This window comes from Hippocampus bargibanti, linkage group LG18 (assembly GCF_051943395.1).
Source record: "Hippocampus bargibanti isolate YZ-2025 linkage group LG18, ASM5194339v1, whole genome shotgun sequence".
In the NCBI taxonomy this organism is placed as follows: Eukaryota; Metazoa; Chordata; class Actinopteri; order Syngnathiformes; family Syngnathidae; genus Hippocampus; species Hippocampus bargibanti.
The window spans coordinates 299,052-314,155 of record NC_142751.1 but is presented as its reverse complement, the minus strand read 5'-3'; the positions used below and the strand labels follow the sequence as shown (position 1 = coordinate 314,155).

Below are 15,104 nucleotides of genomic sequence, written 5' to 3'. Positions count from 1 at the left end.
ACTGACGTGCCGTTGATGTCAAAACAGGGTAACGCCCCCTTTTGAATAAGCTATGTCGGAGGAACGCGAGGGCGCAACGTGTGGCAGTGTTGCGTATGCCACATCAGGTTGAAGGGACTGAATGATTCGCCTTTGTGGAGAGAACAGGTTCAAATTTGATAGATTGTCATTTGCAAAGCCACAATTGAAATTTCATTTGGCTCACCCAATATTGAAGGAAAACTGTGACGCAATTGGAATATTGTTTGAGTTTGCGGGCGACGCCAACACTCCAGTGGCAAAAAAAGAAGAAAACTAATAATCAATAATGGAGATTTCAAGCGGTAAATGCAAATGCAAGCCACGTTTGACTGGTTTGCGAAGCCACAACACTCGCTGGTCATCGTTGAAAGGTCAGCGCGGGACATTTTGGCCGCTTGCATTCATTAATTCATCAAGAGAAACAATAAAGCCGCTCGACGCTTAGCAAAAAGACGCTCGGCTGCAATTTGTGCAATTCACCATCAGCAGAAGCAGCTAGACATTTTTTTCCCAAAGCAGCTCGACATTGCATGAACCACTTAGCGCCTTTTTTTCTTCTGGAGTTACCAGATAAAGCCACTTAAATCAGGGGGGGACACTGAGGCGGAGATGGAGGGAGTCGGTGGGGGGGTGGGGGGTAGCGTGAGCCACGCTTGAAAGTGGCCTTTGTTGAGTGTGTGAAAAGGCAGAGCTTTCATTAAGATTCACCGACTGTGTCCTTTGTTTTTTTTTTTTTTTTTTTCGGGGGGGGGGGGGGGGGGGGGTAGTTTTTTTTTCCAACCCCCAACAAGGTGGCGGGTGACCATCTCCCCACTCAACTCATTTACAAACTTCAAGAGGAGAAACGTTGGTCAGGCCCAGTTTAGTTTGTCTGCCCTCAAATTCTGGAACTCACTTCCTCCCAACATTCAAGTCCCATCTCAAAAGCCACCAATTTCAAAGGACATCTCTCTTGTTTCTATTTAGAATTGTATTTTATTTATGATATTATCTATGCTTGTCTGTGACTGTAAAGTGTCAGTGTTTGAAATAGGGTCTGCCCGATGGCCCGATGGCCCGATGGCCCGATGGCCCGATGGCCCGATGGCCCGATGGCCCGATGGCCCGATGGCCCGATGGCCCGATGGCCCGATGGCCCGGGGCGTACAACTTTCAAAACGTCTCGGCTCGCCCGGATGGCCGACAACTTCTTCAAGAAAAAAAACATTTTTTTTTTCAAATTAAACGTTTATTTTATTCAATAAAGCAAAATCTACAAGCAAAGCGCTACAAGCCACGTGGACCTCTTTCAAAACTCTCTGTGTACACTTTTCTGTCAGGGTGTAGTCCGAAGCACGAAACAGGCTTCTGGCCCTCAGAGGGACGGCCGAGCGGCTCCGGGCGGAAGAACAAACCACTTTGCAGCTTGTCGCCTCTTCTCTCGAGGGCGCCCGCCTGGCTGAACTGCACGAACGCTGAGGAATTCGCGGGTGTGTGCGCCGTCTCTGTGTTTGTGTGGATTTCTCTTGATTGCTTTACGTCTGTGTAAACTCTCTTGCACCTGAAAGCGAGCAACCACTCATTTGACGACCATGAGGTTAAAATCTTCGCGAAAGAACATCGATGGTTTGAAAGGGGGGTAAAAGAAGCTATTTTCATAAAACAGCAAAACCCTTCACTAAATCGCCATGGTGGGGTGAGGTTCAATTTGGATCGTTGCTACAACTGACTTCTTAGGCAACATAGGCTTAGTTATGCTGATGAGGTGATATCAGAGCAAATGGGGCAATCAGACCGGTCTGGACAATAGACAATAGGACAATAGAAGTAATCAGCGTAGCCGCAGGGAGTAGTCCTCTGCTCCCCCCAACCTGAGAGCAGGGACCAATCATAGCAGAGTCTGGCACCGCCACGTCTGGACAGTAGGGATCTATATCGAGGCAAAACTACCAGCAAAAGATTTTAGTTTGCCGACGAAGCCTCTTGGATAAGAAGCGAAACGTCCGACACCTTGAAAGAAGTACAGATGGCGGCTGAAGAAACCTGATCATCTTGATTGATTTGTATCACCTGGCTGGCAACGCCTCGCGGAGCAGCGGTCCGCGGGTTTGATTCCGTGCCCTGGCCTTTTTGGGTGGCGTTTTGGCCCGTTTCCTCCCTGGGATCGAACACCGGAAATTGCACCGCGATGGGCCGGACGGCGTTTTAGCACGGCGCCGGCCTGCGACCCCTGCCGGTGGGGGCGGCGGCAAGATCCGAGCCGTGATTGACGGCCAACTTGTCATTGTGAGCGACCACATATGGCGGGATCAAGATTCAGAGTTGTCTCATCTGTTGCCGCGGCGACAGGCATTGACGTAAATCTGCCGGCTTTGCTTTTGGAGCCGCTTTTGCGTTTCCTCTTCAAGTGCTGCGAGGATTATCCCAGCACATTATCGCTTTAATCTGCGCTTTAACCCTTTCAATCGGACTGGCAAACTGCCCCCCCACCTCCCGCCGCCAGAGACCCCCGTCGCCTTCTGCTGAGCCGCGTATGGCCGCCGACACGCGGCGCTCACGTCGTCGAGGCGTTACGTAAGCAGGCAAGGCCCCGTCCACTTTTTCCGCGGACGCTTTTTGTTTTGCTGGCTGCGGGGGACTTGAAATGTTCCAATATCTGCAGGACGGGTTGGCCTTTGACCCCAAAGCGAACCAAGCGGGAGACGTTTTTGGGGATGTGCGTTTCCTTCCATTCCTCCCCGTCGATCTTCAGGCCGGAAGCCGCCGTGGCCTTTCGGTCGGTCGGTCTGTCGGTCTCTCGGGCATGGCGGCGGTGCTCCAGTTGCTCTTCATCTCTGGCGCGCTAGCGATCAATCGATAGGCGCCGGCGGACCGCAGGAGGTGTGCGAGCCTGATTGATTTTTTCTGTTAACGCATCACCCAAGCTGCGGCTCCCCCGCACCCCGGCCGTCCACGTCCACGGGGGAATCCAACGGAACATTCATCAAGTCCAAAGATCAATTTGTCGGCCGTCACGCGGCGGCGACCAACTCTTGACATTGTCAAGGCGCGCGTTGCCGCGGCGACGCATTTGCCCGCATCGGACGCCTTTTGTCATCTTCCTCGCTGGCGTCTTGGTACATTCGGCCGAAGCCGGCTCGGACCGGAGATGGCAGACCGGCAAGCCGAGTCTGGAGAGGCGCTTTGAAAAGACGCTCCCCGGTCTGGAGGGAAATGATTGACAGCCTGGTGGCGGGAAAATCACCGTCTGGAGTGGCGGGGCCGACACGGCGGCGCCGGCTGGAGTGAAAATGGAGTCCAGTCGCTTGGAAGCCATCGGAAAGGGCGACGTTATCCCACAAACGACGCATTTATGCTGCCACTAGATATCAAGCCACGGTGCCCCCCATAAAGAGACTGACCCCCCCCCCCCCCCACCACCACCACCACATAAATGTAACTTTAAAAACACAACATGCCGACTCAATTGGCGTTAGACATTGCAACAACCAGCCAAATGCAGCCACGGGCGGATTCTCAGCTCTGTCAATACGCTGCCCCCTGTGGGATTGGAGTGGAGTAGCAGGCCTGCGCACATGTCAGATGAGCCCATCCCTTAGGGTTGCCTTTGCGCCCAAGTTGCGCGGCGTCAGCGTAAAGTAGCGACCCGCGCTCGGCTGCCATTTCCGTCTCCAATTTCAAAGCTCCGTCGGAGAAGCGCAACGTCTCTGCGGACGGAACCGGGGAAATAGTAAATACGTTGCCCGGGGGGAGGGGGGCAAGAGCTTTTGCTCGTCGGGAATGATATGTTCGAGATGGGGGGGGGGGGGGGACGATTGACGAGGCCGCTAATGAAAAACAAGCCCGGCGGTGCAAAACACAAGCGCTTGTACTCACGCTGCAAATGATGGAGAATTTCTTTCAAACTTGGACTGATGTCGCTGTCGTTTTTTTTATTGCAAATGGCGCAAGAAACAAAAAAAAACAAAACAAGCTACGGTTGGCCACGTAGCGGGTACACCTCCAGTCAGACAACAAGGTAATACGAGGCTCCAACTAGTCCAAGAATATTTCAGCACATGATTTGCTTTCAGCGTCCTTCCCGGTCGCTGCGGCTCGGGTGACGTTGTCACTTGTTGCCGGGCAGAAACAAGGAAGATGGCACCCGCTCCTTCCGCCGCCGCCGAGCTGAACGTCAGCGAAAGCGCAAATGGAATGTTTGCCCGTGGTCAGTCAGTGGCGCCAAAATGGCTGCCTTCAAAGCCAAAACTGCCCACTTCTCGTTGAATTTGGCAGGGGACATTTCAGGACCTAAAATGGCCGCCTTCAAAGCGCAGCGCCTTGACTTGCCTATTTCGGGACCCAAAATGGCCGCCTTCAATGCCAAGTGCCTTCACTTTCCTATTTCAGGACCTAAAATGGCTGCCTTCAAGGGGAAGCGCCTTCGCTTGCCTATTTCAGGACCTAAAATGGCCGCCTTCAAAGCGAAGCGCCTTGACTTGCCTATTTCGGGACCTAAAATGGCCGCCTTCAATGCCAAGTGCCCTCGCTTTCCTATTTCAGGACCTAAAATGGCCGCCTTCAAAGCGAAGCGCCTTCTCTTGCCTATTTCAGGACCTAAAATGGCCGCCTTCAAAGCGAAGCGCCTTCGCTTGCCTATTTCAGGACCTAAAATGGCCGCCTTCAAAGCGCAGCGCCTTGACTTGCCTATTTCGGGACCTAAAATGGCCGCCTTCAATGCCAAGTGCCTTCGCTTTCCTATTTCAGGACCTAAAATGGCCGCCTTCAAAGCGAAGCGCCTTCGCTTGCCTATTTCAGGACCTAAAATGGCCGCCTTCAAAGCGCAGCGCCTTGACTTGCCTATTTCGGGACCTAAAATGGCCGCCTTCAAAGCGAAGCGCCTTGACTTTCCTATTTCAGGACCTAAAATGGCCGCCTTCAAAGCGAAGCGCCTTCGCTTGCCTATTTCAGGACCTAAAATGGCCGCCTTCAAAGCGAAGCGCCTTGACTTGCCTATTTCGGGACCTAAAATGGCCGCCTTCAAAGCGAAGCGCCTTCGCTTGCCTATTTCAGGACCTAAAATGGTCTTGAAGCTAAAAACTGCCGACTTGGGTTGAATTTGGCAGGGGACCTTTAAAATGGCCACCTTGAAAGCAAAACGCCTTGACTTGGCTATTTTGGGCGTGTCTGCCTGTGTTTTGTACTTTTTCAGGTGTCTTGCCAGCACGAAGCAGGAGAGGTTTTTTCCCCCTCTCACTTGTCAGGAGGGCGCCGCCCAATGCAGTTGAGGGCCTTTACGTTTGGAACACGCCGACCTTTTCTCTTTTCTTTGGACGCCGAGCACGCGCGCGGCTCCTCAAAGACTCGTCACGGGCGGCCAATCTCGACGGGCTCGCTCGCCGCGATGGCGTCGGACGCTGGCAAACGGCTCCATTTGGAGCGGGCGCGGGAGGAAAGCCTCCCTCTGTCACATAAACTCCGCCGCCATTCGGCGCGCAAACTCCCAACATCGCCAGACGTTCTTGTCCGTCTGGATGAGGCCACGTGACTGACGCTCCGTGACACGCATCTATCGTGTTTGGCCGCATCTGAAAGTCAAATGAGGCCCCTTATTAGCTGCCGTTGGCTTTCAATCCAAAATGAAACTTGACGGAGCAAAAAAAGGAAACCTCTGGATCACCTTGCCATCCCAAAATGAACATAGCGTGCGACGATGAACACATCCTTGCTTGATTATCTGTCAAATAAGAGAGTGGGACGGCAAAATGCTATTGTGATGCTAGCCAGATGCGACTTTCTCGCGCTTGTCCGAGTCAGTTGAAAGCGGGTCAAGAGGTCAAAAGTCATCCAAAACAATCCACTGCGGCTCAGTTTGGCCGTCTCCCGCCACCGCGGCGCCAAATCCAGCTCCACTCTTTGGATTCCTTCCTTGATGGAATATATATATATAGATTTTTTTTTTGGATTGAATGGATGGGAGGCGAGCGTTCGGGGGCGCCGGGACACGTTTTTGCCTTTCATCGTCGCTGTTGTGCCACTCGCCGTATTAGCGTTGCATTTAGTCATTGCCGCTAGTTCTTCATCTCAATGGCGATTCTTCCCTTCTTCCGTCCCAGAAGAAATGAATATTGCAAAAACCGTCCTTGAGACGTGACCCAAAAAGTCCTACTTGTCTATCTACTGATCAAGTTAACTATCGAGCAAAAACACTGTGCCGTGACTTTTAGCGGTCAAAATATCAAAGAAGCAGAAAATGCACTCCATCCAGCCCTGTTTTTCAAACATCCTCGTCGCGCGCCCCTCCCCTCCCGTCTCCTCCTCGGAGCGGGCCCCTCCCTTCCTGGCTCTCCCGCCTCACGCACCTGTTCCCCATTGCCTTAATTGTGCCTTCTGGCTATAAAAGCCACACCTACCGTACGGTCCTTGTCGGCGTATTGCAGGAAGTTCCCCGTCACCCCTACGCATGCAGGTCTGTCTTGTCATTGCCCTCATCCTTGCCTACATTTCTGTCAAATCATTGGTGAAAATGAATATTGTGCCGCCATTTACACAAATTTGTAGCATGAGCAACATTGCAAGAAAACGAGCCACCATTCTGCGCATTCTGAAAAAAAAGGGGCTCTCGAAACGTGATGGTTGGCTGCTACATCGCATAGCCGCCCTCCTCCTCCTCCATCTGAATTTTCAAGGCATTTAGCAGTGTCTGAAACTCATGACCGAAAGTGAGCGGACACCACGGCAGACAACTCTGAAAAGTTGCCTGCCCGGCCAGAAAGTTGCCTGCCCTATATTTCACAACTTGAAACCCAATAAGACGACTAAAAAAGACTAAAAAAAAAAAAACATTGTTGCAAAGTATTAAGGATTGTTTTTATGAAGGATTTGCACAATGCAATATTTGCGTTGCGCCATCTGCTACAACCCACGTGAACTCCTCTTTCCACGATGCTTTTAGTAATAATAATAATAATAATAATACATTTAATTTCTAAGCGCCTTTGAAAACTCTCAAGGACACTTTCCAGTCGCAGGATAATGTACGTTTACGTTTTGTAGCGTCATAAATTTGGTTAGCTTCTTTTGAATCTTTCTTCTGGGGCTGAGCTTCTGTGCATCTACTTTGGAAAATGAGATGCAAATGCACGACCTTATAACGCTTGGGAAACACCGGAAGCACGAAACAGGCTTCTGATTGGCTGCCGTGCCGAATATGCAAATTGCCAAACGAACCGAAATTCCGAAGACGAAGATTTTGAAATCGGAATAATTCATTCCGATTTCGAAATCTTCGTTAAAACTTTATTGAAAAAGCAAACGTTTAATTTGGAATTTTTCATTTATATTTTTTCAAAAAAGTTGTCTGCCACCCGGGCGGAGACATTTTCTAAGTTGTACGCCCGACGTAAAAGTTGCACGCCGCCGGCGTCCGGGCAGATGTTATTTCAGACACTGCATTCAGACTGGCGCGCTCATTTCCTGGATTCCTTATTGATTGCTGCCTCTTGAGGTGGATCACGGTTACCCAGGACGACAGACCAATGACCTCTAAATTAACGAGTCCGTATAAATTGAGGGGGGGGGTAGGGGGGTTCGAGGGAGGAGTCAAAAAAGGCCGTCAATCAGGAATTGCTTGAAATCATTGTCGTTCCAAAATCCGACGGAAAGGCGCCCCCTAGAGGAGAAGCTCGTCGCTGGCATGACATCAGAGTCGGGTGATCGGACAAGACGGGTGAGCGCCCCGATCGGCGAGCATTCCTTCTGGATTTAGGAGCAACGCCGCCGGCCAGCGCAATATTGATTTTGAAGCCGTGAATAATTCTGTCGATCGGCGGCGCTTGCGTGTTTGGAATTCTCAAGTCGTGGCATCGTCGCCGCCGTGCGGTTGAAGATAAGCCGCGGTGCGTTCGCAGTCGTGAAATTCGGAGCTGGCGCCACCTAGCGGCGGCATCGTGACCTTGCGCAAGCAAACTTATTCGCCGATATTCTGGCTAGAAAAAAGAAATGTCCTAATGCGGCCTCAAGTTGCCTCTAAAAAATATCCAATTAATCATAATGAGCTTGTCCACGATTTAGTACGGCGTTTAAAGGCGGTTCGTGCTCCCCTTACGGTTGCTTTCCGCTGTGGGGCTCGCGGCTCGACGTCCCCGGGCCACCTCGTCACTCCGCCACGGAGCGCGGATGCCGTCGCCCGGGGAAACGGGGGTGGGACGGAGGGAGGGGCGGCCGCGCAATACAGCCATTTGTCAAATGGACGCACCTGGTTCTTGTGGCGAGTCGCGTCTTCCAGTTCCGAAGAGGTGTCCATGTTTCGGCCCCCCCCCCGGCGGCCCCTCGCCGCTCAGCGTCCCGCGGAGAATCTGCGCATTACATCCACCGACGCCGACGCACGCGATCCGCGCAAGTGCCGCCGCAGCTTTTACTCCATCGGCGTGGAACTTGGTGCTCGGCTTCTGCGGCACCGCTTGAGATTATTCCGCCAAACCCAAAAAGTCCCGGACTCCGCGGCGGCGTGGTTTCTCCACTGAAGCGCCTTCCTCCGTGCCGCGTCCGCGCGCGCTCTGCCGCTTGCGAGCAAAGGGGCGCGAGTGAGCCGAGGCTGCGCGCTCCTCCGCTGCGCAACCTCCCGCCTGTCAATCAACAACCACCCCGCCCCCCCCAGCACTCGCGGCGCAGCGCGACTAAGTAGGCGTGAATGTGTAAACGTCCCTCTCAACGTGCCCGAGCAGCAGGATGATGATGAGCCGTCCGTCGTCAGGCGTTTGCGATGAGAGAGGGGGGAGTGAGACGGGGGGGTCGGGGGGGAGGGGGGGAGGGGGGTGTCTGGGACGTCTGCAGCAAATACGAGGTGCTTGCTCTTCTCACCACGGAACAAGGAAGGACATTTTGCACAGTCTCGGATGACTGGATGCCGGACCGCGCCATTTTGAAATCTAGCAATTTTCCCTTTGGCCGTCTCTGAAATGTCGTGACAGCCGTGACGTCGCGTCGCCGAACGTCCGCCCGTCAAGCTCACGTGTCCACTTCGGTTTTCCTCCGGGAGAGCGGCCGACAATTTAGGAGGGGCAGGAGGAGCCCATTGATCACTTTCCAATGGAGACGCCAAAGCCAAGGGTGGCAAAACCCCCCAAAAGCAAGAGCAAGAAGTGAGCTGCGGGATTCTTGCTGCAACATCCGTCACGCGGGCGAGGTGACCCCTCCCTTTATTCAATCACGACTTCAACAAGATGACTTTGAATGGGAAAGAGTCGAAATTGGCCTTGATGCGGCCTTTGATGCTCCGTCCTGAGCCGATCAGGATTAGGCAGGTGGCTCTTCCCAACCGACCGCTTTGTTATTATTCTGTCATGGGGGTGACTTTTCACCTTTCTGTGGGATTTGTTGTGCGTTTTGGCTCACCGGCCGGACTTCTCGGCATTCCACAATTAGCATCGGAATCAGAACACCTTTAATCGTCCCACAATAGGGACATTTGCAAGAATACCTTACCTTAGCTGTCTCTGAACATTGATTTGACTAAATCAGAGAAGTGGTCCGCAGCCATAAACGGGATGTTGTGCTCCGCAAGAAAATGGCAGAAGAGAATTTCAGCATTGGCGACTTTTTGGGATGCCGCTGGATCAGCACTCGATACGAAGTGTTTGGTCAATGGAACATGAGACTTGCTTTTGGCTACATTTTCCAGGTGTCCGGCAGTTTTAAAGTGGCTCTTTAGATGGTAAAATCCCCTTGCAGCAACTTTGACGTCCTTTTCAGACGGAACGCAGAACGAAAACTGAGGACCTTTTGTCGCCGATCTTATCCATCACCTTGGAGACTCTCCCATTCTTTTGAGTGGCGACCCAATCCTCGGGTTTTTCTCTTCTTACTTGGCGCTTCTCCCATGCTTACTTCTACGTTATAACTTCGTAGTTGATTCCTCGATTGCAACGCAAATGCCGGACTTCAAATACGGAAACGGAAATACAAAAGCAAACGAAAACAATATGACGCGCATGCGCATATCATGCTTCATCGACAAAGACTCGATAACCGCAGACACATTTTTTTTTATCATATACAAGTTGTTAGATGGCGTACACAATTCCAAATGACGAAAAAACGTATAAAATACGGGGAAAACGTATAAGTTGACAGGGATGTTCTAAGCATAGTAAGCATCTCGCCTTTCTCAGATTTACATTTTGTCTGCCGCGTCTTTTGACGAGTCCATCGAGCTGATCCATTTCAAAACCGCCTGGCTTGAAAGAACTAAAAATAAGAATGAGAAATTGGCCGCACGGGCCGTCGTCTCACGTGCGCTGCTCGGCGGGTGATACCCGTCGGCGCGTGGGCCTGGCGGAGGCTCCCTTTGCATACGTGATGGCGGCCAAGCTCATTTTCAAGACCCCGACGGCAGCCTGCGGGCTATTGACATCCCAGAAAGGTGGGAAAAGGTGGCGCCGTTCACAGCCGGCCGTGTTAATATTTCCAAATCAGGAGTGTGTGCTAAGTCATGCCCGGGGGAGGGGCGGCAATTTGATCAGCGGCGCCTTTAAAAACAGCCATTTCATCACTCGCCTCCCAGTCGGAATCGTGTGCGGCCCGAGCTTTGCGGGGAGGTTGGGGGGGGACCACTTTTCAGCCGAGAAGGATGAAAATGACCTGCCCCGAAAAAATGTAATTGGCTGAAATATGACGGTGGTTAGAAAGAAAAGTGGCGGTGGTGGGGCTGAGATGTGTGTGTGGGGGGGGGGGTGAAAATGACTCTAGTTCTTTCATTTTGAAAAAAAACAAACAAAGACAGGTAAAATGAATGTGATACTGCCCAAGAATGAGTGGAGGGGGTGCGGGACGCACAAGTTGGCGGCCAGGCCAGACCAGTGAGGACACGCTCTGACACCGATGCCATTTTAAAAAACAAATTCAACCAAAAAATCAAACAGAACAACATTGATTGGATTTGGCAAACCTTTGTTCAAAAATGATAGAACTATTATATCTATGCACATTCTAAAACATTCAATGTTTATTATAAACCATCATTTCTTCATCTACGTTGTTATTATATATATATATATATATATATATATATATATATATATATATATATATATATATCATATACATACCTCGAACTAGCAACCTCGAACTAGCAACAAGGAAAGCGGCTACGACCAAATACCTCCAGCGGGCGAGGCAAGTCCTCAGAAGCCAGCTCAATGGCAAGAACAAGACCCGGGCAATAAACAGCTATGCCCTGCCAGTGATCAGATACCCTGCAGGAATAATAAGGTGGCCAAAGGAAGAGATTCAGACCACAGATGTTAAGACCCGAAAACTCCTCACTATGCATGGAGGGTTCCATCCCAAGTCCAGCACCCTGAGACTGTACACAAGCCGTAAGGAAGGAGGCCGGGGACTAGTGAGTGTGAGAGCCACTGTCCAGGATGAAACATCCAAGCTCCATGAATACATCAAAGAGAAGGCTCCAACGGATGATGTACTCAGAGAATGTCTCAGACAATGGGGAGCAGAGGTTGAGGTGCTGGAAGAGGGACAATCATGGGAGGAAAAGCCCCTACACGGGATGTACCACCGAACCATAGCAGAAGTGGCTGATCTCAAGAAGTCCTATCAGTGGCTAGAGAGGGCTGGCCGAAAGGACAGCACTGAGGCACTCATCCTGACTGCCCAAGAGCAGGCCCTGAACACCAGAGCCATCGAGGCAGGGATATACCACACCAGACAAGACCCAAGGTGTAGGTTGTGCAAAGAGGCCCCTGAGACAATCCAACACATAACTGCAGGGTGTAAGATGCTGGCAGGGAAAGCCTACATGGAGCGCCATAACCAGGTGGCTGGCATAGTCTACCGAAACATCTGTGCGGAGTATGGACTGGAAACCCCAAGGTCAAAATGGGAAACACCTCCCAAGGTGGTGGAGAATGACCGAGCAAAAATCCTGTGGGACTTCCAGATACAGACTGACAAGATGGTGATGGCCAACCAACCAGATATCGTGGTCATAGATAAAGGGGAAAGGAAAGCCGTTGTCGTGGATGTACTCCCGAGTGATGGGAACATCAGAAAGAAGGAACATGAGAAAATCGAGAAATACCAAGGGCTCAGAGAGGAGCTGGAGAGAGCCTGGAAGGTAAAGGTGACAGTCGTGCCTGTGGTGGTCGGAGCACTCGGGGCAGTGAACCCCAAACTCGACGAGTGGTTGCAACAGATCCCGGGAACAACATCGGATATCTCGGTCCAGAAAAGCGCAGTGCTGGAAACAGCACGGATACTGCGCAGAACCCTCAAGCTTCCTGGCCTCTGGTAGAAGACCCGAGCTGAAATGGGGGACAGACACCCCTGGTGGGTGAGATGAGGATTTTTTTATATATGTATACACTCATATCATGTTTCAGTCTAATGTTCCACGCCTTAAAGGACAACCGACATCACTTTTTGGTTTCCTAACTGACATCAGAAAAACGTTTGATAGCATCTAAAATACCCAAAACACGCAGTGCAGTATGATATTTTTAGTCAAATGCAAAACACCAAGAAAAAATTGAAGCCGGAAGTGACCAGTTTCAGAAGGTCCCACCCCTTGTTCGTGGTGTCACCCCAAGACGTCTTGCCTTGTTGGAGAATCAAAACAATGGCTTCAGATTCGTTACACATCCAGTTATGAATATGATTCAAATAGTTCTGAAGAGGAAAGCATACATGTTTGCAATCGATTAAAGAATTTATTTGTGCCATTTTGATGCATCTGGAGAGAAATGTAGTGACAAACTGTTTAGTACTCACAGTACCCAAACATCAAATACACTGTAGAAGTCTTGGCGCAACACACAAGGATTCACCATCGCGTTATTTATGTGTTTTCCTTCTAATTTCACCATCAACACGGATCAACACGAAGTTTTCAGACCAAACAAACTATTGCAAAATGCATTGAGGTGATGCAAGGTATGTCCTTTCTCGCTGAGGGGTGTTCCTTCAGTGTCGTAGGGTGAGCACTCCTCACCAACTCAAAAACAAGACTTCTGGAATATTCAGCGCGATTCTTAAAACGTAAAATATAGCTCTATGCGGTGGAATCTTTGTAAAATACGCTCAGTAGAAGTCATTTGAAGCCATTTTACAAATTATGGACACATAATTTGTCATATGTCCTTTAAGTCACAGCCGATTGGCTCCCTTTGAAATGAGGTCATTCCCGCTAAGGTATAAATAACATCTGTTGGGTGAACAGCTGGTCCCTTTGTCCCTCCTTGCTCGGCGCTCTGGGTGAAAAATAAATGTTCTTTTTTGTATATCACCTTACTTCCTGCTGATTGAATATTTTGACGACACAAATGAAGAACTGAACCGGAAGAAGAACAAGATTGAATCTGAAAAGATTCAAATCTAACAAAAAAATCCATCCTGGTCGAGGCCTTGATTGGTCCTCGAGTCCACGGCCGACCAATCGTTTAGTTTTGGGCAAGCGGAAATTGTTTTTCGTGCGGTAGCAGGATAAATGTCCCCTCCCTCATGAAAAAAAAAACACGTCTCTCGTGGAAGAGTTTTTTTTTCTTCTAAATAATCGTTTGTCAACCCAGCAAGGAGAGTTTGGAATCCCACACGGAGCGGGCTAAACATAGCGACGGTGGCGGCGAGCCTCCCGCTCTCTGGGGGGCGAGGGACCGGCTAAAATTAGAACTTCAAAATGGGTAAAACAGCCAAAATTCGACACGTGAAGCCATTTGACGAACAGGGGGGTGGGCCGGGGGGGTTCTCGGACGAGCGGCATTGAATTGAAAGCGCAAATAAACTAAAGTAAAGCTCGCGCATGCTAATTTAATTTCTGAATTCATCCGCTGCTTTATTGTTTGACTTGCATTTCGCAATTCTAATTCGGTTGGATATTTTGCGGATGGCAAACTGTGGTTGACTCACGCTATGCTAGTCAATCTTTATCGTATTATCGTGGCTACGGCGCCGCCATTTTTAGTCCAGCGGGTGTCATAATAATCCATTTGATTTCTAAGCGCCATTCAAAACTCTCAAGGTCACTTTGTCCAAATTTGACACCGACACTATTGTGTCTCCTGCTCTTTATCCCTCAAGTGTATCCTCAGGGAGTCCACGATGGATTAAAAAAATGATTTATTGTATCGTTTTTACACGAGTAATTAGTATTACATATCATTTGACATTATTTTTGGTCGTAAAATTAATTTAAGCAACAAAAAAACTGATGAGCCATTTGGAAGTGCTCTTTTGAGTGAGCCGAGCCAAAAGGGCCGCAATTTCCATCACCGTGCCCCGCCCCTTTGACTGTGGACCCTCCCACCATCTCACCACATCAAGTGCTGTGTCGGGATGAACCGGGAAAATCCGCGGCTGAGGAAACTGGCACTCATTGCGGCGTTGGCGCCAAGCGCTAATCTTCCTCTTGGCGCGGCCTTCCGGAAATCAAGCGCAGAAAACATTCTTATCGGGGAGCGACAGCAAACATCCTCCCCCGTATCCCGGCGGACGCCGGGCTTAATTGATTTTGCACCGTCCCAACGGCGCTCACTTATTTATTGGTGGAGACGGGGGCGATGCCGACCACTGCTGATGTCGTTTTTGTTCCGCTGAGATGACCGCCATGACGCAAGCTGCTGCTTTTTTGACTGCTTTGAGTCGTTTGCCATCACTGTGGCGAGGAGCAGCGTCCGCCGCCGTGCCAGCGACTGTTTTGATTCCAATTAGCTTACGTTGGGTCCCAAACGTCGCCCGTCTATTCATGTGGCGGAAACCAGATGATGCGCCCGACAGGGCAGCAATCGCTCGTTATTTAACCTGAAAGCGAAGGCGCGTGCTTGCGCCTCTTTGAAGCCACCCGAAGGAAGGCAAAGACCCGCCGCAACCATCGCGATGCACCTTGACAACCGTCGGATGAGGCCAAAGTCTTTTGAGGTGCTTCGTCGACTGCTTTGTCCTCATTTAGCCTCGTTAGTACGCTGGATTAATTGACAGACGTTTTGAGCGATTTGTTCTCAATAGATGGGAAGGTTTCTTCAGCCGTCATCTGTACTTCTTATCCAAGATGCTTCTTCAGAGAACTGAAGTCTTACTGATAGTTTCGGCCCTCTCTATATATCCCTACTGTCCAG

General features: G+C 50.5%; 1 protein-coding gene across 1 annotated transcript in view; it reads right to left on the bottom strand.

The window, feature by feature from the left end:
* The window catches only part of fibcd1b (fibrinogen C domain containing 1b), a 30,307-nt gene extending 21,672 nt beyond the window's left edge, over positions 1–8,635 (bottom strand). The window contains exon 1 of the mRNA XM_089020705.1: positions 8,237–8,635. Within this exon, the coding sequence (XP_088876831.1) occupies positions 8,237–8,284 (48 nt within the window). The 5' untranslated portion in view covers positions 8,285–8,635. The remainder of the gene's footprint in view (positions 1–8,236) is intronic.
* Positions 8,636–15,104: the final 6,469 nt, after the last annotated feature.